We start from the raw sequence: 25,512 nt of genomic DNA, 5'->3' as shown, positions 1-25,512 counted from the left end.
GGACTGAATGGTCCACGGTGTCAAACGCTGCAGTAAGGTCCAACATTACCAGCAGCACAGGCTTTTTCGCATCAAGGGACAAGAGAATATCATTCTGTACTTTTAGCAGTGTGGATTCAGTGCTGTGTCGTGTTCTGAAACCAGACTGGAATTTTTTAAAGATTTGAAGAACTTGGTGACATTTTTTTTTTTTTTCAGGTGCCCACACTAGTAATAACAAGTAATAAATATATTTAAAAAAAAACAACAACCTGGCAGCACTTTACAGTAATAAATAAATAAATAAATGGTAGCAACATTTTAGGTCTTATGAAACTGAACATAAATTTATGGTTTAAAAACGATATATTTCATTAACTGATAATGTAGATAATGATGTAGAGCGGGCCTTACATGAGTAGACCTACATTAGATGTCATGTGGTGATTTCAGTTAATCACTGTCTGTCTGTGGTGTGACTGTGGCAGTGTGAATGAACAAAATAACGCAGTGTGAGAACAGTCACTGTTAGAACTTCTCTAAAATAGGATTTTCAAGATGAACAGAGCTGTAACTATTTGAACACACTACATTAGTAGCTAAATATCTTAGAATGAATCTCTCTTTTCTTTCTCCCTGCGTTTCTGAGTAGAGTTTTGTCTCCTCCTCCCTCATCACTTCTTTTAAACACAGGAAGTGTCTGTTTTAGCACACAGAAAACAGTCGAGAATGTGACAGTATGGGGTCCAGTGCATTGCTTCTCATCTGTGAGTATTTGATCATATTCTATAATATCTTCTGTTTAGTTTTTTTTTTTTTTTTACTTTTTTAATACATTGTTTCAGTTATCTGTGTGATAATGCATGTGAAAATGTTAGCCCTGTACGCACATATTTTCTGCTTGTTTTTGTTGTAATACTCTTTCTTCCTATTTCAAGTAGTTACTAGATGTATTTGTGTTAATATGAGTTAGTGTTGTGTGTTTCTGTATCTTTAAATAAACTCTCCATCAGAGGCTCAGAGAGCTTGAGAACAGCGATTGAACGCTAGAGTTATAACTTTAATACAACTTTGTTTTCCTGTTCTTTATTTTGATGAACTTTTGCCTAAAAACAAAGAAATTAACTTTCATTTCAATATCCTTTTAGAAAAGGTGACCCCTAAATAAAAAAATAAAAAAAAAAAAATAAAAAAAAAAGTTTTTGGCATTTGGAACTTTATTTAATATGCATATTGCACATATTATGACAAGAAAGAGCTCACAAATGTCTTAATACTTGTACAGTGTACTGAACATCACTGCTTATTGCTCAGAATAAATCAAAGATGCAGTTAGTCTGTGTTTCTGCAGACAGCATTTCCTCCATCACTTTGATCGCACCATTGGCCGTTTACTTTTATGATATCAAAAATTTCATTCAGGACATCATATTTCCCCTCCTGACACATTCATCATTAATCTTCAGCACCTTAAAAAGCTTTGTTTGTATCACTTGATCCGACACATTCAATTTATTCTTCCATAATTTTAATTTATTCTTCCTTTCTTCCATTGATTTCTGCTCCAAGAAACTGGTACTGTCCAATAATTTGTATTTGGAGTGGCATTCTGCACTTTTTTTCTAAACACACACTTCCTCTTCTTTAATGTGATTGCTGAAATCTCACTTGGTGGTAGTATCACTTATCTTGTGCGACATTATATATTGCTACTGAAACAAATATCAAAAAGTCTCAAGTTGAGTTATTTGCTCATAAAGCTCTCTCTCTCTCTCTCTCTCTCTCTCTCTCTGTCCTTCTCTCATATATTATATATACACATATATACATATATACACCAAGAAAAAGAAAAAAGTTCCAGAAAGTTCTAGAAAGTTTTAAAAGTTGTTTGTTATATGTTTGTTCCAAATTTTTTTATCTGTGGTGTCCCTTTTTTAACTTAGAGAAATTAGGGCCTTATTATTATTATTATTATTATTATTATTATTAAGAAAAAGGCCATCGATTTATGATACAGGAAATCTTTTATTTGAAAAATAGTCAAAAAGTTTAACCCTACTGAACACACAATCAGCTTTTCTAACACTTTTCATTCTCTCTGCTCTTCTTATAGAAAATGATTTGCAAAAAAGTATTTGGTCACTTATTGTCATATGGACACAGTTTATCAAACCAAGTGTCATCAACCAACAAATGATGCTCAAGCTTTTCTCAGAACCAACTTCTCTTTTCTGAGACACTTTTCAGTTATTTTTAACCACTTGGTCTGAACTTCATTTTTAGTGGTTGTATGAAGTCGGTTCAGACGGGTGTCAAACAGAATAACCACAGGTTTCATGTTCCACCAATGCTTGACAGTCAGACTTTTGTCTTCATATTAAACATATTTGTTCATTCATATTTTGAAAAGCTAATAAACTATTTTGAGAAATGTCTTGATTGAAAACTGTTTGTGTTATATTTATTTAAATGTTACTTGTTTTGATACATTGCAAATTGATACATTTTTAAATGTGGTTTAAGATCATTTTCACACCTAGTTTTTTTGAGCGCTCCAAGTGCTCTCGCCTCAGTTAGAAATAATTCATACGTCAACACAAATGTTTGAGCACCCCAAGCAATCCACACCCACATTAAAATAATGTGTTCTGAATATGGTTTGTTTTTGTGTCATTTTAGGGGGAACTGAGATCATCTATTGTGTTGACGTATGAATTATTTCTAACCGAGGCGAGAGCACTTGGAGCGCTCAAATAAACTAGGTGTGAAAATGCTCTTTGGCCACATTTAAAATATATATGATTAAATCTACAATATCGAAACAAGTTTACTTTTGTGATTCGATTGAGTCCTTTTTTTAAGTCCATTTACATTGTGAACATCAAAAGCATTGAGGTCACTTGCAGCTGCTTCTTTTTCTGGTTCACTTTACTGAACTGGTTTGGTTCATTTAATCTGAGCTGTTCTATAAAAACACTCTCCTCTGGTTTCACAGACAAGGTTTAATAGTCCCAGACTAAAATGCATGTTTGAGCTGTTTGAACTAAAAGCAACTTGCACCAACATATCTTAAAATATGTCAGTGTCATTGTTTTGTCTCAAGATGCATATGTGATTTTCTAAGGCACGTTTATAAAAGCAACTTATGAAATATACTTATCAACGATGCTGCAAAAAATCCCCCTTGAGAAGAGATGTTTAGAAATGAGGTAAATAGAGCATTTTCTGGAGCACTTCTACAGGTGTCTTCTGTGTGAGGGTGACAGTTTGAAAGAGAGTTTTTGAGGGACATTCAAATGTCATGGGATTAAAAAACAGCACATCATTGGCAACCTTAAGGCCTAGCCTTTTAATTCCCATAGTGCAATATATTGTATTTTTTTCTGAATAACAAAGAAATGAGTAGAAATTAATTGTTGCCATATGGCAACTCTGTACCATAGAGGGTTAAGCCCTGAGGGTATTTTCAGAGTTTTTTTTTCTGAGTGACACACAAAAAAGTAAAGACTCGTAACTCCAAAACTGTAGCAAGGAGAGTCAAAAGGTTGATATCGTTTGAAAGGAAACTTTTTTAATAAAAAAAAAAAAGGACATTCTAATGTTGAGAAACTGCAAATAAACAGCAACAAAAAAAAACAAACAAACAAAAAACCAAAAACAAAAAAAGTGGAAAAAAAGGAAAAATTTACATATCTTTCTAATTTAAAATGGAATATCTCATGAAGAAAAGAAGGTAGCGGGATCACTCTTTTTTGGTGATGTTCCTCTATATGTAAGCTGTATCTGGATCAAATTTTGCAGTGATTGCATAAAGAAATCAAAAGTTAGTATTTGGAACAAAGGTAGGCATTTATATATATATATATATATATATATATATATATATTGTTTTCTGAGTGACATGCACAAAAATAATGACACATAACTCCAAATCTCTAGCAAGGAGAGTCAAAAGGTTGGTATCGTTTGAAAGAAAACTTTTTACATTTAAAAAAAAAAAATTAAATAAATTACATTTGGACATTTTCATGCTGAGAAACTGCTGATAAAGGCAAAAAATAAAAGTTTGCTCAAGGGAAATTTTACATATATTTCATATTTGACATGCAATAACTCAGAAAGGAAATAAAGTAGGAGGACAGTTCTTTTTTGGTGATATTCCTCTATATGTGAGGTGTATCTGGATCAAATTTTTTGGCGATCACATAAAGAAATCAAAAGATAGAGCATTTGGAACCAAGGTAGCCTTTTTGTTTAGCCATTGGTGCCCCCTGATGGGAACATTTTTTTTTTCCCATCAGGAGGCACCAATTTTTTTTGCACCCCCATCAGTGCTTGCTTAGTAATTTGATTATGAATTTTTTTGCGGGAAGCGGGACACTTCGGGCTTAAGGAGTTAAAGGGATAGTTCACCCAAAAATAAAAATTTGATGTTTATCTGCTTACCCCCAGGGCATCCAAGATGTAGGTGACTTTGTTTCTTCAGTAGAACACAAATGATGATTTTTAACTCCAACCGTTGCAGTCTGTCAGTCGTATAATACATGTCAATGGCAACACTATCTATAAGAGTAAAAAAAACATTCACAGACAAATCCAAATTAAACCCTGCGGCTCGTGACGACACATTGATGTCCTAAGACACGAAACGATATGTTTGTGCGAGAAACCGAACAGTATTTATATAATTGTTTACCTCTAAAACACCACTATGTCCAACTGCGTTCAGCATCTGGTGTGTGAGGTCTGAAAACACGTTCTGATGACGGAAGTGATGTCTCGTGCTTATACTTCAATGAGTGCGAGACATCAGTTCCGTCATCAGAGCGCGTTCAGACCTCACTAGCCGGATGTGCAAGGCAGTTGGACATAGTGGTGTTTTAGAGGTAAAAAATGATATAAATACTGTTCGCTTTCTCGCACAAACTGATCGTTTCGTATCTTAGGACATCAATGTGTCATCACGAGCCGCAGGGTTTAATTTGGATTTGTCTGTGCATGTTTTTTTTTTTGACTCTTATAGATAGTGTTGCCATTGACATGTATTATACGACTGACAGACTGCAACGGTTGAAGTTAAAAATCATTTGTGTTCTACTGAAGAAACAAAGTCACCTACATCTTGGATGCCCTGGGGGTAAGCAGATAAACATCAAATTTTCATTTTTGGGTGAACTATCCCTTTAATGTTGTGAAGCTCAGTGATTCAAACTGCTTCTCTGTTGTTGAGCATCAGTGAATCATCAGTGAATCGACTCTCGTATCAGTTCACGAGTCCTGTGACGTCATTGTGTGTGATGATGTTAAATGCTGGAGAATAAACCATCAGTTCTCACCTGGATGAGCATCAGAATAGAAAAACACTTTCAGTTCATGTAGAATAAACTCTAGACTGTTTCAGTGTGTGATTTACATTGTGTTGAATGAATGGAAATGCTTCATATCTTTGTTTCTTCTGCTTTTAGTGCTGATGTCCTTCATTCACTCTGGACTCAATCAAGGTGCTGGAGGTACTGTGCATTACTACAGTAAATTTTATTTATTTTTTAACTAATGTGAAATGTGTTATAGTTGTTTATTTGTCTTCATATCATGGATACATCAGGATCCCACATTTGTCTCTTTGCTGATGTTTTATGTCCATGTTTTGCACATTTCACAGAATCATCTGACTGTAGTTCCTTATGCTGCAAAAACAGAAATTTGCTATTTATTCAATTAATCAAACAGTCTTGCAGCTGTAAAGTAGTTCAGTCAGACATTGATTTCAAAAGATCATAATCCACTGTATAAAACAGAAATGAGTTCTGCACAGTGAGAGTTTTGTTCAAGTCTCTGAGGTGCTGCAGTTGTAATGTTCACTGTAATCAATGACTGTGTCATTAAGATCTTGTGCACCAACTCTGCTTAGCTTTATTCATTCAGTATGGTTTGGTTTGAAGGGCTGGGAGAGATAAAGGCTTGAGAAAAGACACTAGAAGTTCCCAATTTATTTTCAGATCTTTTAAAACATTCTGACTGTAAACAGCACCATCTACTGGTCAGAACAGGTAGAAAAATAATACAAAGCAGAGACTAGATAAATATATCAGTTTCATTTAGTTTTTACCAATACTTACATACATTTTTGATGTAATTATTACAATTTACAAGCAAACTATATATTTTTATTTAATAGTGTTTTTCTCCTATAAGGAAGTTCTGAGTTCATGACTGTGATCTTGATACTGCAATGCTTTTCAATATTTACTTCTATGTTTATCAGTAAAACCTGTAGTGAAGGTGACGCCAGATCAGCCTGTGTTCAGAGGAGAGAGAGTCACTCTCACATGTGACTTACAGGGAGGAGGAAACATTCAGTGGTTTAAATATGGAAACCCTTTCTATCCATACACAACAACAGCAGAGTTCAGTTTCACAGCTGAAGTGTCTCACAGTGGTGAATACAGCTGTAGAGGAGAGAGATCACACTCACAGACAGACATCAGTGCTGCTGTTACACTGACTGTATCAGGTGAGTGTTCATATTCAGATCTGTTTAATGATCACTTAAAATTAATATTTCAACACTTATCAACCACATCTGTTGTTATAAGAGGACTGAAGAAATTCACTTTTAGTCATTATTCTGTCACTGCACACATCTTATGTGTGTTGCGTGTTTTGTGGAGGTTCTGGTTTATTATAAATCATGTAAATTGTGACTTTGCAGTGTTATGGGAGTCTCCATCTTTGATATTTAAAATATTATATTTTAGTCACTGTCACTATGGATAACGGTTATAGTCACAGCTATGATGAGAATAGAAAAGGACTTGAGTGAGAGAGTTCAATACAGATGAGTTTTCTACTGAAGTCAGAGAGAATGACGTGACTTACAGATAATTGTTGTTGTAGTCGAGACCACAAACCGAGACCAAGACCAGAATGTGTTTCCAGCTAACAAATATTTGTTCTTAGAATTTGTTTTGTTTTGTTCTAAGTTTGGTTTTCCAAACATTCTGTTTTGGTTTTGGAAACGTTCAAATGTCCAGTTTCCTTAATTTTGAATGTCATTTAAATGTGATGTTCCTGAAACCTTTTTTTTTTAATAACAACTCAACATTCTTCACAGTAAAGTCCTCTTTGAAAACTTTACTAATTATTACAATGGAGAAAGTTATAGTGACGTGATACACAGCAAAATCCTCAGTGTCAAATGAACATCGATGTCTATATGAGGCCAAGAGTGTCAAAGTAACACTGAAGCAACTGCAGTTAATGAGATAATTAAGTGATTAAAGTTTGACTGTATTTCTGTCATTCAGAAGTACTTATTAAGAATTAATAGAGGCTTAGATGTTGAAGATTTCATTTAAATGTGTTTGCTTTAGTCAGGCTCTTAACCCTTGATTTTTGTTAGTTAATTTGTCTTTCATCAGTAATTGTCACACTGATCTCTGTTCATTAAACACGGGGGATTTTTGCATCCAACATTAAGCCATTGCTTAAAAACCCTTTCATGCATGGAGTCCACTTGAGTGGACAGATATTTCGAAGCCATTTTGAACCATTTAAGTTGTTGTACCATGTCCCAACCACCAAGTGGTGAACCCCCAAAGCATTAATTCCATTTAAATATTGTCTTTGTATCTCTTTGTTGTTTTGAGATATTGCATCATACATTCAAAATAGCGAAGAGAAGAGGAGATGCACCAAGTACCTCAGGATGTTAAAGTGTTAAATAATTTTATTCTCAGAAAAGACAGGTAGAAAAATATTTTTCAGCTAAATAAGGTTTTATCCAGATTTTAATCATTTTTTTTTTTCCCCCTGTGAAAATACATCTGTCCACTCCGGACGTTATGTGCTAAAGGGTATATTGTGCCGATTGGGCCTATATTTAGATTCTGCCTTATTTTAGTTAAAATTATTATATAATTTACACTTTAATATTGCTGTTTAATAAAACTATTCAATAGTCTTCAGATTTTATAATTTATTTCAATGCTTACAGTATTTATTTATTAGGTCATACAAAAGTGTACATTTTTAAATGAATAATACTTATTTTAATAATAGTTTTATTGGTGGAAGAAGGTAAATCAAATTATACTAAGTATATACTGGTTTTAATTGTTTTAAATAAAAGTTGGCCATTTTTAAATTAATAAAATGAGTTTCGAGACGTAGAATGCTGTTTTTCCCTCTCTATTGTTGCTGTTATTTAATGTTCTTATGTGTATTCATACCATTTGCTCTTCTGTTTTAGAAACATGTTTGTTTGTTTTTCAGACCAAACAATGAGTTCTATTGAATCACTTTTTATACCGCTGATGTGTGGTATCCACTGCAGTGGACAGATATGTAACTCCCTCAAAATAAAATATATTGGAAAAAGTTATTGGCATGATTTTTCATTTGTTTAAAAGTAAAAACAAACATTAACAAACATTAATATTACTTTGTGAATTAATAATTCATGCATGAAAGGGTTAAGCCAAAAAGTTAGTGATCGTTCATTTTTAATACACGTTTGAAGAATGTTGTTCAAAGAATGTTTTCTCGTGATCACGACTTAATCTCTGCTGTAAATTACACAAATGTGCCAACAGGTGTCAGTATATTACCAAATATAACTGATGATGTGCGGTAAATTTCCACTTTACTGTATTAGTTAATATTGGCCCAGATTGTACGAGTTTCGGACAGAGAGAGTCTTCGTGATCGCTTTATTTTGTGCAGTATTGTGTGCGTTAAGTAATTAACTTCACTGTTAAATGCTTGAATATGATTATTTTGCTTGAAAGTGTATCTGTTTTCGTTCTGACTAGTGCAGGACTCACCACAGTTTCACGACCGCAATAGTTCGGTCTGATACTAAACTTATTGCTTATTAAACTAATTTTGATGTCACTGTATAGTATTCTGTTTGTACCTTATTGTGTATCTTTAAGATGCCATTTTAATCATCGCAGTTTCAGTGTTCGTTTCACTCACTCAATATTGATAAGAAATATGATTTATAGCCTATGTCATTTAATTCAGTGATAGTGTGTAACCTATTTTCTACATTTCTTTGTTGAAAACACACATACATAAACACTCTTCTCAAACAGCATCCCAAGATTGTTTTAGCCTATATCAACTGGATTAAAGTTTTGTTTTTTGGAAATCTGGAGTATTGCACCTCTTTTTAATGGAAACTGGAGGAAGACAGTTTAATGATATCACAGCCTATCCTACATGACGAATAAAAATAACAAACACATTATGTAATATAATTTTATTTCAAACGAATGCGGAAAATAAAGTGGGTTTAATCGAATAATTTATAGAATTATAGAATAATCTGGCATCTTTCTGAAGGTATACTCTGGCTGCGCTTGAGATGTTGAATGCTCTGTTGATCATTAAACATGTTAATTACACAAATAAAATGTTTAGCGTACATTTATTGAACAGTGATTGATTAGCCTATATGTATTTATTTATTGTAAACTTTATTATTAAGTGAAGTAAACATTTTGCTGAAATATCCACAAGATATAAGAGCGCATGATTTATCCGTCGATCAGATGCGCGTGAAAGTTGTGTTCGTTACTATAGCAACAGTAGAATCCGGGTACAGTGTGTTTCAGAATCAATCACTGTAAAAAGAACTTTTATGTCGAGATGACGAGAAAATTAAGTCGTGATCACGACAAAACAAGATAGAAAATAATAATCCATGGCCGTTTAGGGCTTCCGTATAGTTTTCCAAAACATCATAAAAATATTATCTCTGAACGTGCGGTTTGATTCATTTTTGTCTTTCTTCACAGATTTGCCTACATCTACACTGACTGTGACTCCAGACAGTCCTGTATTCACTGGAGAGAGAGTCAATCTGAAGTGTGTGATAAACTCTGATCACAGTGACTGGAGATATGAGTGGAACAAAGACAGTTCAAAGTTACAGAGGTCTGAGCGTTACACTGTAACCAGAAACACTCTCAGTATTGTTGGAGCTGATAAGTCTGATGAGGGTTGGTACACGTGTAAAGGACACATAGATGGAAGATCAGTTTCATCACGATCAAGATCTGTTTCTCTCTCTGTGTATGTGACGGGTGAGTTGAACATCATTGTCCTCCTAAACTCTCTTTAATCACACAACCAGTCAAGAGTCTTTCACTCTCAGGTGTTACATTCACACTGATGATACGGTTCTCTCTCCTCTTTTGAAGGGTTAATTCTGTTTAATTCTCTCACAGATGATTTGTTCTTGTTCAAAACAGTTTGAGCAAGACAGAGCTGAATGCAGGGGTCTTCAAACCTGTTTTAAAAGTTAAAGTACTTGAACACCATCATAAAAACACTGCGCTCCTGCATGTGTGCTGTACAACAGTGAAACCTTAAACAACAGCTAAAATACTTAGATAGACCCATGAATGAGGCGTCAAATCGTGCGCATTATTGAGGAGAGGTGTGTTGTTTCTCACCCAGGATATCCTAGCAACTGCCCAGAACACCCCAGCAACCACCTAGCAACAACTCAGAACACCTTTGCAAATGCCTAGCAACTCACTAACAACCACTCAGAACACCCTCTGAAGCAGCCAATAAGTAGTGACATGACATAACTTCATAGCCACGCCCTAGAAACCACTTAAAGCACCCTAGCAACCGCATAACAAAAATAACAAGCCGTATTTCAGCACCAGAATATTGTAGAAACACGGCTGGCAGACTGGCAAACAGTCGTCTTTAAATATCACCCCATATACTGTATAACCTCACCCTAGAAACCATTTAGAGTACCCTAGCAACCGTACAAACACATAAATAACCCATATCTCAGCACCAGAACTTGGTACAGACATGGGGGTATGGGGGCCTTTTGTTTTGGGTGAGAAAACAGTCTGTAAATATCACCATGGTAACTGTGTAGCCACACCCTAGCAACAGTTTAGAGCACCCTAACAACCAAATTGCAACATCAAGAAGCCATATCTCACCTCCACAACATCGTACAGACATGGGGGTTGGCTCTCCTGCAATCGTGAAGAACACTGTAGCATCTGCTCAGTGCCGAGTTTTGCCACTGCAAACACAACTCACATTTTCTTCAGGAATTTACATTCTAGTTCTCTCTGTTCTTGTGTTCAAAACCATTTTTGAAGGAGCAAAACAGAATGAAACTGAATGGAGATCTGAGATGCTTTAAATGCATTTTAAAGCTGAAGTATTTTAACATAAGTGACATTAAAAACACAACACTCATGAAGTGCTGATAAAACAGAGAGACGACAGATAAAGATGTCTGTCTGACGCATGTGAACACAGACCTGAACAACAGCTAAAAACACTTCTGTGTTAATGGTCACTAATTACACTTCAATTCCATTCAATAACATCAAACATCTTTTTATTGCTGCTTGGACTTACTGAAATCTTTGAGTTTTTATACAAATGCAGCTTTGTGTTACTTTTCAGATGATCCTGTCATCGTTTGTCTCTGATTATGACTGAAAGTTCATCAACTGTCTATCAAACATTAAATATTTATTTCATCCAACACTCAAAGTTACAACATTAGCTCACCTGAAAATAAAAATTAATTTAATCTCCCTCATGTCCTCCAAATCTGTATGTATTTCTTCTTTAGGACATTTTTTTTAACAATGTGCTGATTGCTATTAAAGGATGAGGTGGTGAGCTTTCAGAGTTCAAAACGAACACAAAAGCATCATAAATGTATCATAAAATAAGTCCAGTGACTCTATATGACAGAAATCATGAAGATAATTTAGTCTCCATCATCCTGTCCAGAGACACAGTTTAGAAACAAAACATGCAGCCTCTGTTTACTGACAGTTTACAGACATCTCTGATCACTGATATTCTGCAGAAAGAGAAAGAAGAGAAAAAAGGCTGTCACTGTCTAAACTCCATTGCATGTGACCAGAAAGAGAGAGAAAGTTCAGACTGTCCAGTTATTTCACAGCAGACATACTGGATCATTTTACAGTTTTACAAAAGAAGAAAAACTTCAGATGTTCAAAAGAAATCACTCAAAAAAAAAAAAAAAAAAAAGGAGCAGGTTAACTTTACCTTTACTAGTGGAAATAAAGTCAGTTTATACAGAATCTACAAGATTATAAAGTTTTCAGCTGAATTTGCATAAAACCATTTAGTTGATATAAACAAAATATGAACACATTTGTGTTTCTTCACAGATTCACCCACATCTACACTGACTGTGACACCAGACAGATCTGTATTCACTGGAGAGACAGTCAATCTGAAGTGTGAGATAGAGACTTACAGTGACTGGAGGCAGAGAAATTATCTGACATATGACTGGAGATACTGGACAAATGAGTGGAGATATGAGTGGTATAAAGGCAGCAGATCCAGTGTGAAGTTACAGAAGTCTGAGCGTTACACTGTAACCAGAGACACTCTCAGTATTGTTGGAGCTGTTACATCTGATCAGGGTCAGTACTGGTGTAGAGGACTGAGAGATGGAAGACCAAACTCATCACAATTAAGCTCTGCTGTTTCTCTCTCTGTGAATGGTGAGTTGAACATCATTGTCCTCCTAAACTCTCTCTACTCTGAACACACATCCAATCGAGAGACTGTGGTTTTGTTCAGAATGGAAACTATCTTACTGCTTACTGAATTCAGCATATTATATACTGTAACTGTATACTAATCTCTTAATATGTGAAACAGATCATATTATAACACAGTAAATTATTCAAATTATCACAAGACCTCATCACATTGCAAGTTTAATTTGCCACTCTTTTTTTACTTTCTTAAAATATATAAATATTGTACAACCTGCAGTTGTGTGAATACAAAAGAATATACATGCAGACTAGATATGAATATCAGTGATTCATTTAGTTTTTACCAATAATTACAAACACTTTTGATGTAATTAGTACAAAAATGAAATGAAAACAGATGTTTTGTCTGCATTATGTGCACATTGAAGCTCCAACAGCAATATTATTTTGCTGATAATTTCAGCCTTATGTATATTTTTAGAAGTATTTTAGGAGAAATATCTGAAAATATCGATTAACTTAAGCGATCAAATTACCACTTTCCTTATGATCTTTTTATTCTTTCATTTATCTGCATACAGAATTGTTATTGCTTAGTCCTTTTTGCAAATATTTAACCTATAACCAGTAAGAGTAAAGTGACAGAAGCACAGGCTGTTCTCGATCAGCTGTGTCTCATTTCTAAAGTTGAACGTCATGAGGCTGCTTCATTTCAGTAAACTGACCACTACAATCCAAATAAGGAAGCTACAGCAATCTACACTTCACTAGGAATAACAATCAATTTTATAACGTTACTGTCCTGAAATAAGACATCCTTAATGACTTATGCAGCCGACAAACGCATCCTCCTGATGACGCAGCCTTCGAAATGAGACACATCTCCATGGAAACGGACACTAAGAAGCAGCGTGTCGTACTTCTTTCAATTTGCAATTTACATTCTTATTTCATATTGTCGCATACTGGACGCATCTGCAATCATAATTTTTTAAACTTATATTTTAATCTTTAAACTTTAATATATTTTTTATTGCTGATTAAACTATTATATTACTGTGAACACGAATTATATTGTTTTTGATGTTTTAATAAATAAAAAAGCAACTAAAAAGTAGTCTGCTTGCAATATGGCTGAATACTTTTTTGTATTAGACAACAGCTAAATCCATCTGACACATGTGAACACAGATCTGAACAACAGCTAAAAATGTGTTAATGGCTGCTAATTACACTTCAGTTCCATCCATAACATTAACATTTTTTTAATAAACATAAAACATCTTTTCATGTGTAATTACTTTTTTGCTGCTCGCACTTTCTGAGAATCTGTGAGTCTTTATACGAATGCAGCTTTATTTTGCTTTTCAGACGATCTTGTCATCGTTTTGTACTTGATTATGATTTACAGTTCATCAAACATTAGATTTAAGATTTATTTTATCCGAAGATTCAGTCGTCATTTAATCTCTTTCACCCTCTTTGTTCAAAATCTGTATGTCTTTCTTAGAACAAAACTGTTTATTTTTTTAATCTATTTTTAGTAATGTGCTGATCGCTGTTATAATGAAGGAAACAGTGACTGAAACATTCAGAGCTCAAAAAGGACAAAAACACATTGTAGCTCAGACAGAAATTCAGACTGTCCAGTTATTTCACAGCAGACATACAGGATCATTTTACTGAGTATTACAGAATAAATGAACTCCAGATGTTCAAAAGAAAATCACTCATCAAACACAAAGGAACAGGTTACCTAGTCATTACCTTTACTAATTGAAAAAAGTGAATTTATACAGAATCTACAAGATTTTAAATGCCTTTTATTGATGTAAATGTATAATCCACATTTGTGTGATATGTGAATGTAAAAGAACATACTTATAGACTGGATATGAATGTCAACATTTGAAGTTTTTAGTTTTTAGTTTTCACTAATAATTACAAACATTTTGATGTAGTTCATATTCAGATCTGTTTAATGCTATAATCTAATATATGTATTTCAGCAGTTTTTCTCTTCTGTATCCACTGTTGCAGACAGTCCTAAAGCTGTGCTGACGGTACGACCTGATGAACGAGTGTTCAGAGGAGAAACAGTCACTCTCAGATGTGAAATAACGTGGGGAGGAAACACTGAGTGGACATACAGATGGGAAATAGAGGGAACCAACAACTTGAATATAAACTCTGCCAATCGATGTACAAAACAAGAGTGCTGCACCAGTGGAGTCAATAAACAGAAACACAGTGAAGCTGTCAGTCTGTGCTCAACACAAGAGTTGAACATCAGCAGTGTTGATCACTTTCACAGTGGTAAATACACCTGTACAGGACAGATAAACACTCAGATCTCTCCGCGCAGTGATGCTGTTACACTGACTGTATCAGGTGAGTTTGTGTTTGTTGTGTTCAGCTTCTCCATCAGTTTCTCTATGGCTCTGTAACTCATGATGTTTTGTTCAGCTGAAGCTCAGGCAGCAGTGCGAGTGTCTCCACAGCCGTGGCTGACTGAAGGAGAATCAGTGACTCTGATCTGTGAGGTTTCAGGCTCCTCTACAGGCTGGACGTTCAGCTGGTTCAGAGATCATGATCATCTGTCAGACAGCAGCAGAGGAGCTGGAGGATCTTACACTCTCAGTCCTGCTGCTCTACAGCACACAGGAGTTTATACGTGCAGAGCAGAGAGAGGACGACCAGCCTATTACACACACAACAGCAGCACACAGCCACTGTGGGTCACTGGTGAGTGTTTATGTTTGTACTCATCCATATTTGTATTTCATTGCAGTCTCTGTGCTGTCAGTTTTGAATGAGAATTTCTTCTTTTCAGGTGTTTCTTCTTCAGTGTCTCTGGTCATCAATCCCAGCAGAAGTCAACACTTCTCATCTGACTCTCTCTCTCTGAGCTGTGAGGATCAGAGTAACTCTGCTGGATGGACAGTGAGAAGATACACAGACAAAGACATAAAAACTTGTTCAACACAATCAGGATCTGCATGTGTAATCGAGTCTCTCAGCACATCTGACACTGGAGTGTACTGGTGTCAGTCTGAATCTGGAGAGAAACGTCATCCTCGAAACATCACTGTACATGGTGAGTCCTGTTTCTAATCACATCATCTACTAATGTAATAATCTAAATTCTAATTACAGTCTACACACATTTTCCACTAATTGTTTTCTGTACAGCTGATCACAGGCTGACTTCTGCACAATTATTTGAATGAGTTTTTCCACATATATCTATTATTATTATTATTATTATTATTATTATTATTATTATAAGCGCACCACTAAATAGTCCATAAAAGCAAAGCAAAATGTGATTGGTCACTTTTCATGTTCATCAGACAGTCTCTTCTAATATAAACTGGCAGATTAAGCTGCAAAATGGACCTGATTTTATGCCTGTGGTTAAAAATCTGATACACAATCAACACTCTCATGGCAATTTGTAACTATTTTATATTTTGGAAGATTGGTGGCTATAATGCGTATGAATTTATACAGTCTTATTTGTGTTTTTATGATCTTTTGCCCCACTGATGCAGGGGTAGACCTTCATTGTTTGCTTTTTTCTAAAAATTTGCATATTTCCTTACAAAACATTGTATGACTTTAAAAGTGCAGGAAGCATAAAGTACAATGCAATTAATAATATTAGTATTTTGCTAATGTATTGTTTTGCTGTTCTTACTAACTACAGTATTAATCACACATTTCTTGTGTTTGTAGATGGTGAAGTGATTCTGGTGAGTTCTGTTGATCCTGTGATTGAGGGAGAGACTCTGACTCTACACTGTTTACATCGATCTACAAACTCCCCGATCCTCAGCGCTGATTTCTATAAAGACGGATCACTGGTCCAGAATCAGACGACAGGCGAGATGAGCATCACTACTGTCTCAAAGTCACATGAGGGTTTCTACTACTGTAAAACAGAGAGAGGACAGTCACTCCACAGCTGGATCTCAGTCAGAGGTGAGAGTCACTGGAGTCTGTAACTGTGAGATGATTTGATTTGATTCATGAGCATCTGATGAGATTCGCCACATGATTATTATATACGAGTCTCTGGAAAACAATCAATTATTGACATCAGTGTTTATTGTTTCACATAACTCACATGAATGAAAGTGACTATCAAATCACACACAAAATATACTGAAATATAATGAAATCAACACCTTATAAACAATGTCCAATTCAATGAAATCAAGAGTGTTTTATTTTTTTCTTCATTTGAAAAGCAGCAAAGAATGAATCTGATTGTGCTCATATGTGGTCAGTGTCATTTTTGGTCTGAAGAGGAGAATTTTTTTTTTTTCTTACCCCTTAAACATTAAAATGAATAACTTATATTAATATACTATTCTGTCATCATTTACTCACCCTCATGACTTTCTTTCTTCTGTGGAACATAAAAGAAGATATTTGGAAAAAATGTATCAGTGTTTTTGTCCATACAATGAAAGTGAAAATAGAAGAAAGAAATTCATATAGGTTTGAACAATATGAGGGTGAGTAAATTTTGACAGAATATAATTTTTTGAATGAACTATCTCTTTAATACAGAGCTCTATGGTGGTGGAATAATATGAGATTGGAGTAGAAATATTTCAAAGCTTTTGTATTCACTCACAAAACCTTGGGTTCCTCAAGAAACTTTTTGAAGCCTGTTAGAGCTCAGTAATATTGCTCAATAATGTTCTTGTGTTTCTGTTTTTCAGTGTCACGTTCTGGTCAGTTTTCTGTCTTCAACATCCTCAGTTTTCTTCTGGCAGCTTGTCCGTATCTGTTAGCGACAGTCGTGCTGCTTTACAAATGTTACAGAGCAAGAGGTAAAACTTCTGTCTGATCTCTCTCTCTCTCTCTCTCTCTCTCTCTCTCTCTCTCTCTCTCTCTCTCTCTCTCTCGCAATTCAATTTCAGTTCAAATGAGCTTTATTGGCATTACTTGTACAGTGAGCAATGAACAAAATAATGATTATATAATTCATAAAAAAATAATAAATAAATAAATACACAAATACAAATACACAAATTTTTTATAAACAAGAAATAACAAGACAGTGATTCATAATATATAAAAAAAAAAACTAAACATACATTCAGACATGATAAGAATATTTCTGACTTTATTTTTGTCCGCTGGCTGACTCTCTTGGTTTGTGACATCTTGGCTGCTACATATTTTGCTGCTGTTGTGATCAAGCTGTTTTCTCCCAAAATATGTCTTATTTTTTCTAAATTTGGTAATGCCATAAAATTTGGTGCTATTTATTGACATTTTGTGAGACAGGCAGATCTAATGTTGTGATAGTAATCACAATATATCAGGAAGTGTTCTTCTGTCTCCACCTCTCTCTGAGAGCACAGTGAACACAGTCTCTGCTCTCGCGGCTGTAGTCTCTGTCTGTGTCGTCCTCTCTCTATAGCCAGATACTGATCACACTGTATTTGCTCAGTGTCTTTCTCAGTTTGAGCTCTTTCACACAGCTCAGGTTTTCTGCTGGTTTATAATCTCTTTTCACATGTAAATAGAGTTCCATCTTTTTTTATTTATATATTTATTTATTTAGTGGCATCTTTCCAGTAGGCAATGTAATATTGTTTTTGTAATTGTATAATTTGATTGGGTCAGATTGTGCTGTGCTGGTTTAGGTGTAGTTTCAGGGGCTCGTGTGCAGGTTCTGCTCCTGGTACTGCAGGGTTCAGTCTGTATGAGCTCGGTCCACTGCATTTTAGGTGCTGATAGAATTTCAGAGATCATTTTTGGATACTGATTAATAAGGGGTATTGTCCTAATTCAGCTCTGCATGATTTGTTTGGTGTCACTCTGTTTACTTTTAGGATGCTTTTTATGAATTTGGGTATGCAGAGTTTCGATTTCCTCTTTTTCCCATTTAGAAAAAAAATTGGGTTTTTAGGGGTCACCATATCTTGCTGCCCATACAGAGCAATTGGTTTGATTATTTATTTATTTATTTTTTAAATTATTTTTAGCCAGGTTTTAATTGGAATTTCATATTGAATTGTATTTTTAATCATGTAGAAGACCCTCATTGCTTTTGCATTCAGTTCTTTCACAGCCAGATTGAAGTTTCCTGTTGAACTTAGTTTGAGTCCCAGATAGGTGCATTTGTGGATGTTTTGGATGACCTGGTTTCCTGCTCTAAAGGTGTATTTATTTTCCCTTCACCTGGATCTGTTCTGATTATTTTTGATTTTGCTAGGTTAATTTTAAGAGTCCACATTTGACTGAATTTCTCTATGATGTCAATGAGCTGCTCCTCTTTTGTTTTTGACAGAATGACTAAATCATCTGCAAAGAGGAGTTAAATAGAGTGGGGGTCAATGGGCAAACTTGTCCAACTCCTCATTGTTGAGAGAAAAATTCTGTTCATTTGTTCCCTATTTTTACAACAAATGTATTGTTTTTAATCATGGTGCTGATTAAATCAAATGTTTTCCCTGCTAATCCCTTTTTCCAGTAGTTTTAGGAAGAGTCCTTTGTGCCAGACTGAATCAAATGCCTTCTCAATGTCAAAAAAGCAAGCAAAGACTTTGGTTTTGGTGTACGTGTTTATCAATGATGGTGTGGAGAGTGTAAATGTGGTCAGATGTTCTGTGTTTGGGCAGAAATCCAGTTCGACTTTTCTCCAGGATTTGGTGCGTTTTGAGAAAGTTCTGCGATCTTATATCAATTATCGAACAGAATATTTAACTTTTTGTCCACTTGTAGGATTGTTGCAGCCTTTGTAATTGAGAGGTCTGTCTGCATGATTCATTGGTTTGAGTTTATAACTTTAGATATAGTATAATTTTACAGAGGTGTTTGAGGACTGTCTGTGAATGCTCTGAGATGCACTGGGTCAATGTCTGTAATGAAATAATCTACTGTACTGTTAGCCAGACAAGAATTAAAGGTGTAACAGCGAAAAGACTCTCCCCGTATGTGACTGTTCACTATATACAGGCCCAAAGAATGACAGAGGTCTAGTAGGCTTTTCCCTTTTGCTTGTGAATTTGTCATAATTATTTCTCAGGTGGTATGAGAGCAGAGGGTGGCTGGTGTTTGTAATATATTTGTCTCCCTGTGTTCAACAAAGTCTGGTTTATTTCCAGTTCTGGCCTTTAAATCACCACACATTAACACATTTCTTTTTGTCTGGAAACGGAAGACCTCATCTTGCAGGATGGAAAAGGTTTCTTCATTGTAATAGGGAGATTCAGCCGCAGGGGTAAATATGTATCACACAAGAATATGTGACGGTCTGTGGAGAGACCATATCTTTTTGGATTTTTAACCAAATTTAAACTTTCCTGGTTTTTATAGATTTGATCGTGTCTATGAATCTCTAGTTTGGTTGAAAGAACAATTTCTCTAAATCCAATTGAGCAGCCAGTGGACAAATCTCTTACATTCCATGTTTCTTGTTATTATTATAATGTCAGAATTCTGAATTTCTGTTTTGAAGTCTGTTTGCTCTTAATACCAGAAATGGAGGACCTCAGTCCTTAAATATTCCAACATGTTGTTTTTAAGGAATATGAGCCCATTAATTAATCACTTTTGTTATTTCATATAAGACAAACATTATATATTGAAATGACAGATCAAGAAGAATATATTAGAATATGTTAGTATGCTGTATCTAAGAATATCTTTTAAAATAAATATATAAATAAAATAAAATACATATAATACACACATACATTTTCCCCCCTCTGTCTCTCTCTCTCTCTCTCTCTCTCTAAATGTCTTTTCCCTAATAAATTCACATAATCCCTCATGGACAGACATGCCATGTTTGTCTTTTTATATAGATCAATATTTTCAACAGATGATGGTCATTCATGGAAGCAATGCTTTATTTCAGTTTCATCTGCTTAAGACCAAAGTCAGTACGCCGTAACAGAAGAAGAAAATTGAATCTGATGTCAACATGTTTAAAAATACTGTTAATTCTGTCAACATGTTTGAATGTTCTGTCAGCATTTATTTTTCCTTGAACACGGTTTGAAAATATTGCGGTTTGAAATTTGTAATATATTTGTCATAACCTTAAAAATCAAGGTTCAGGGATGTTTGTGCTGTTATTGTTCTTCCAATAGTGAAAGCTTGACAATGATACTGATGCCTGTTCTACATCAGTTGTTTGAGTAATTAGTAAAGATGTTTTGGTAACACTTTATTTTAGGGTATTTTAACTAGTTGCTTATTAGCATGCATATTACTAGAATATTGGCTATTTATACTTATTAAGCACATATTAATGCCTTATTCTGCATGACCTTATTCTACATTCTTAATCATATCCAATATCTAAACTTAACAACTACCTTACTAACTATTAATACTAAATTAACTAAATTAGGAGTTTATTGAGGGAAAAGTCGTAGTTAAAAGTTTGTGTTCCCTATAATAAAGTGTTACCGTTGTTTTATTCTTTATGTTCTGTATAAACAAATAACTGCTTATTTTATTTATTTATTTATTTTTTATTTTTTTTTGCAATTTTTGAAATTAAATATTTTGAAAGCATTTCATCATTCATATTCTTTGTTGATAGTTTCCCTTTAAATACTCTCAAGGACAAACAAAACTACTAAATAAAACATATTTTACAGCCGTTATAACAGCATGAGAAATGTTTTTTCCGCTGTGATGATTTAATCTATCAGATGTTTCTCACAAACATGAACTTGATTGTCAGTAAAAGCGGAGCAGAGACGTCATTAATATCTGATAGATTAAAACTGTATTAAATATGAAGAACAGCAGGTTCATTGTGTCATTTTAAGAGAGCAGAACTTCAACAACTGTTCTATAAATATGACAAGACTTATACTATCAGACTAATCAATAAATTACTTTAACTTTAAATAATTTGTTTATTGAAAATATTTCACACAAATATTGATCATCATCATCATCATCATCCTCTACAGCTGCAAGTTCAACAGTAGTGCTGAGAGGATTTTCAGGAGCGGATGGATCAGAGCTTCAGAATCAGATGAGAATCGCTGCTGTCTCATAAGGGCTTTCTAAAGAGCTGATTGTGCAGAAGAAAAACAATATTCAAAGCTAAATGTTGAAAATGTTTTGCATGTCAAAACCACATTTGCTGAATATCAAATGTTGTTAGAATGAATACATTTCATCTTACTCGTTTTAAAATAAATAAAACAATTACTTGGAATAACACAGACAATCAATCAAAATTTAGTTTTTCTACTATCTGTTCTAAAATTCCTCCCATCAGTCATAAAACATCTATATATTCAGTAGCACTTTATTTTACAGTCCCTATCCCCATGTACATACAATGTAATTATTACAGTAAATTGTAATTACAATAATTGGGTAATGACTAGGTCCCCCTGAATCAACCCCTAACTAGTTGTAGCAGTTTTACTCTGGTTGTGTTTTGTTATTCTCAATGAAGACAATGATGGAAAACGTCCCAGAATGTTTATTCTGAAGAAACAGGCCTGTAGAAACACAAAGCACAATGATTTTTTTGGGATACACATGTCTTCCCCTTCAGTCTGCCCACACAGCACTCTCGTTTGAAGAGCGAAAGAAAGCACAACCGACCCCGTCAGTGGCAAATGTGCTTCTAAAGATGGCGCTGTTCGCATATCTCACGAGGCATCACGTGAGTCACCAATATGTGCCCCACATAAAACAATATTCTGCATGAATGGTTCCCACTAGTATTATGTACATTGTGTCATATTGTAAACTCAAAACACAAATATGAGACCACAAAAAATAAGTTCATTAACAATATTACATTTTATAATGAACCACCTACATAGTTACTTTATATTACCCAGTATTTTCTTAGGGAAGTACACTATAAAATCGTACTGTAAAATAAAGTGCAACCATATATTGTAATTCATTTGCTAAACCAGACTGATGATTAACAGCAATAAACACTGAGGAACTGATATCAGTTCCTTCACTTTTATTTGATTTGACAACAGTGTAAGATCAAGGCTCTTTTGAAAAACAACATGGGTGGCTCTTAAAAGAGCCTTTGGGTTCGCTGATCAGATCAGACATCGCTTTATTTTGAGCTGGTGTATTTGGTCACAGCCTTTGTGCCCTCAGACACGGCGTGTTTGGCCAGTTCACCGGGCAGCAGCAGACGCACGGCGGTCTGGATCTCTCTCGATGTGATGGTGGAGCGCTTGTTGTAGTGAGCGAGACGAGACGCTTCACCGGCGATGCGCTCGAAGATGTCGTTGACGAAAGAGTTCATGATTCCCATCGCCTTGGAAGAGATTCCGGTGTCGGGATGAACCTGCTTCAGGACTTTGTACACGTAGATAGCGTAGCTCTCCTTCCTGGATCTCTTGCGCTTCTTTCCTCCCTTGCCAGCAGTTTTAGTGACAGCCTTCTTCGATCCCTTTTTGGGGGCGGACTTCGCTGGTTCAGGCATGACGCTTCGCTTAAAGATACACAAAAAAAAACAACAGTGTTAGAGGCGGGTTATTATACACTGCCCTATGCTAATTTCAAAATGGAAAAACGGCCTTCTGTGATTGTGAGTCTTTGTGGCCCCACCCATAGAACGATTTCATTGGCCACCTTAAACGTTCCTTGACTTGTAGGCGAGCCAATCAGAAGCTTTAAATGTTAATCACACCCATCGACAACTACCATCCCCCACATCCGACTGTTTCATTTTCCCGCATTTTTCGGAACGAATAAGTGAAATATTGTGAATAATTTAATAAGCTTTTTATCTACGCACGCTGGAGTTTCTGTATTTTAACGTTTATTTAGAAGCATAAACAACTTGTTTATTAATCAACGTGAATGTGATCAAGAACACACTATACTTACATTAAAAGACATGCATATATGAATGCAAGAACAAGCGTTAATAAACTACATTAAAGAAAAACAAAAACTGCACAATAACCACGCGCTCAAGAACCTATTAAATTGTAGTTTAACTGCAAAGCACATAGAAGAAACATGGAATAAAATATCGAATTTCTCTGTTTTAATTGCTTTACAATTTACAAAAAACAATCATGAAGCTACTATAAAATTATAAAGCCTAATTAATTTCACCACCAAAAAACTTCTTTATGCAAAAACGTAGGTGGCTCTTAAAAGAGCCGTTGGCTTTTTTTTCTCCCTTCTTCACGAATGATTTAACCTCCGAATCCGTACAGGGTGCGTCCCTGTCGTTTCAGAGCGTACACAACATCCATGGCGGTGACGGTCTTTCTTTTGGCGTGTTCAGTGTAAGTACACACACACACACACACACACACACACATATATATAACTAAATAGAAAGACACTAAACCCATTATTAAACCATTATTCACTTCCATTAATTTGCTTTTAGATTTGATTAATAGGAAAAAATAAAAATAAACAAAGAGACTATTTTATTCACAAGACCTTCAAAAAAAAAAAAAAAAAAAAATTATTGAGGAGGCTCTTAAAAGATCCTTTGGGGTTTGTGTGACTGATGGAGCTGCTGGTGTGGCCCTGATGTAGGGATGGTGTCCAGTTGGGGTCATCTCCATAATCTTTAAGCAGGGTGACCTGCAATGACCTGAAAAGGTTTTTAGCTAAATAACACAGGACCACTGCTGTAAAAAGTAGTCAGAAATTTTTAGTCCAGTATGGATACTGAGGAAAAATGTCATACTATATAACTAACTATATAAAATGAAAATTTAAAAATCCTTAGCAAAATTGTAAGAATTAAAAAATATAGACATATTTAAGTAAAGGGATCAGTTTAAATTCCATTAATTGATTGTTGTTTCATAGCACATATAATCCAAAACAATGCGTTGATATAATGTTTGCTACTTTAGAAAACAGAAATCTCTAACTTACCTTTGTGAAAATGTAGAGAGCAAGCATACATAAATGGACATATCTTGGTGAAAGTGATGTTTTGCGTCTCACCGCTATCACGCTTAACAACTCCACCACATCACATAAAATAAAGATGGAAAATCATAATTTTTCAAAATTATTTTAATCCATAAGTATTTCACTGCTGCCATATACAGTCTACTCTTCTACACTGCATGAGGAGCAGTGGCCATTTTGTGCTTAAAATAAATTCACATCTATAATAGTTTCAGGTTTGGCAGGGTTGAGTTTTTCACTTCTGGATAATTTTAATTGAAATATATATAAAATAGTCATGGTTTCAGTAAAGATATACTTACATATCATGACAACTCATAATTTTGTTATAAATAGAATATTTGATGTAATGTGTCCACTTAAACACTGACTAGCACCCTGTCAGAAATTACAGCAACATAAGCAGATATGTTGAACCAGAAAGAAGAGCACAATATGAGAAAGAGACAAAATTAAAAACATAAAAGTGAAGGCAATGTCTCCCTTCAAACCGATTACAATCTTCAACCCTGTAACAATCTCATCTATTCTTTTGGGGGGGAAATGTAAAAATCATCATGATACATTTGTAGTTACTAAACTGTTATGAGGGACACATATGAGCAGTAAATAGATGTTTGTTCTATAACAAGTTTTGTGTAAAACCTTTTTAAAACCAATTCCTTTTTGTCCCTACAGGGTTGAGAATAAAGGCATTTACATCTGATATTATTATTATTAATAAAAAGGTCTTTAATGCCTGAGGTGGGAAAATATTATTTTATGGAGGTTGAGTCTGAGGATGTTAGTCTACAATTAAAGGGTTAGTTCACCCAAAAATGAAAATTCTGTCATTTATTACTCACGCTCATGCCGTTCCACACCCATAAGACCTTCGTTCATCTTCGGAACACAAATTAAGATATTTTTGTTTAAATCCGATGGCTCTGTGAGGCCTCCATAGGGAGCAATGACATTTCCTCTCTCAAAATCCATAAAGGTACTAAAAACATATTTAAATCAGTTCAAGTCCTTATTTTGTGTTTTTGGTGCACAACAAGTATTCTCGTCGTTTTATAATATTAAT

The 25,512-nt window shown here is 34.8% G+C and overlaps 2 protein-coding genes across 4 annotated transcripts in view; one reads left to right on the top strand and one right to left on the bottom strand.

The window, feature by feature from the left end:
* Positions 1–712: 712 nt before the first annotated feature.
* The window catches only part of LOC127515291 (titin-like), a 438,556-nt gene continuing 413,756 nt past the window's right edge, over positions 713–25,512 (top strand). For all 3 annotated transcript variants that reach the window (XM_051898786.1, XM_051898788.1, XM_051898787.1), the window contains exons 1-3: positions 713–746; positions 5,445–5,489; positions 6,245–6,493. In XM_051898786.1, coding sequence (XP_051754746.1) covers positions 719–746; positions 5,445–5,489; positions 6,245–6,493 — 322 coding nt within the window. In that variant the 5' untranslated portion in view covers positions 713–718. The remainder of the gene's footprint in view (positions 747–5,444; positions 5,490–6,244; positions 6,494–25,512) is intronic.
* Positions 21,887–23,416, bottom strand: LOC127515329 (histone H2B-like). Its single transcript, XM_051898848.1, has one exon. The coding sequence runs from the start codon at positions 22,978–22,980 to the stop codon at positions 22,606–22,608; it is 375 nt and encodes a 124-aa protein (XP_051754808.1). The 5' UTR covers positions 22,981–23,416; the 3' UTR covers positions 21,887–22,605.

Source organism: Ctenopharyngodon idella, chromosome 7 (genome assembly GCF_019924925.1).
Source record: "Ctenopharyngodon idella isolate HZGC_01 chromosome 7, HZGC01, whole genome shotgun sequence".
Lineage (NCBI taxonomy): Eukaryota > Metazoa > Chordata > Actinopteri > Cypriniformes > Xenocyprididae > Ctenopharyngodon > Ctenopharyngodon idella.
Note: the sequence above shows the minus strand (reverse complement) of the source record. Positions and strands in the feature narration are given on the sequence as shown.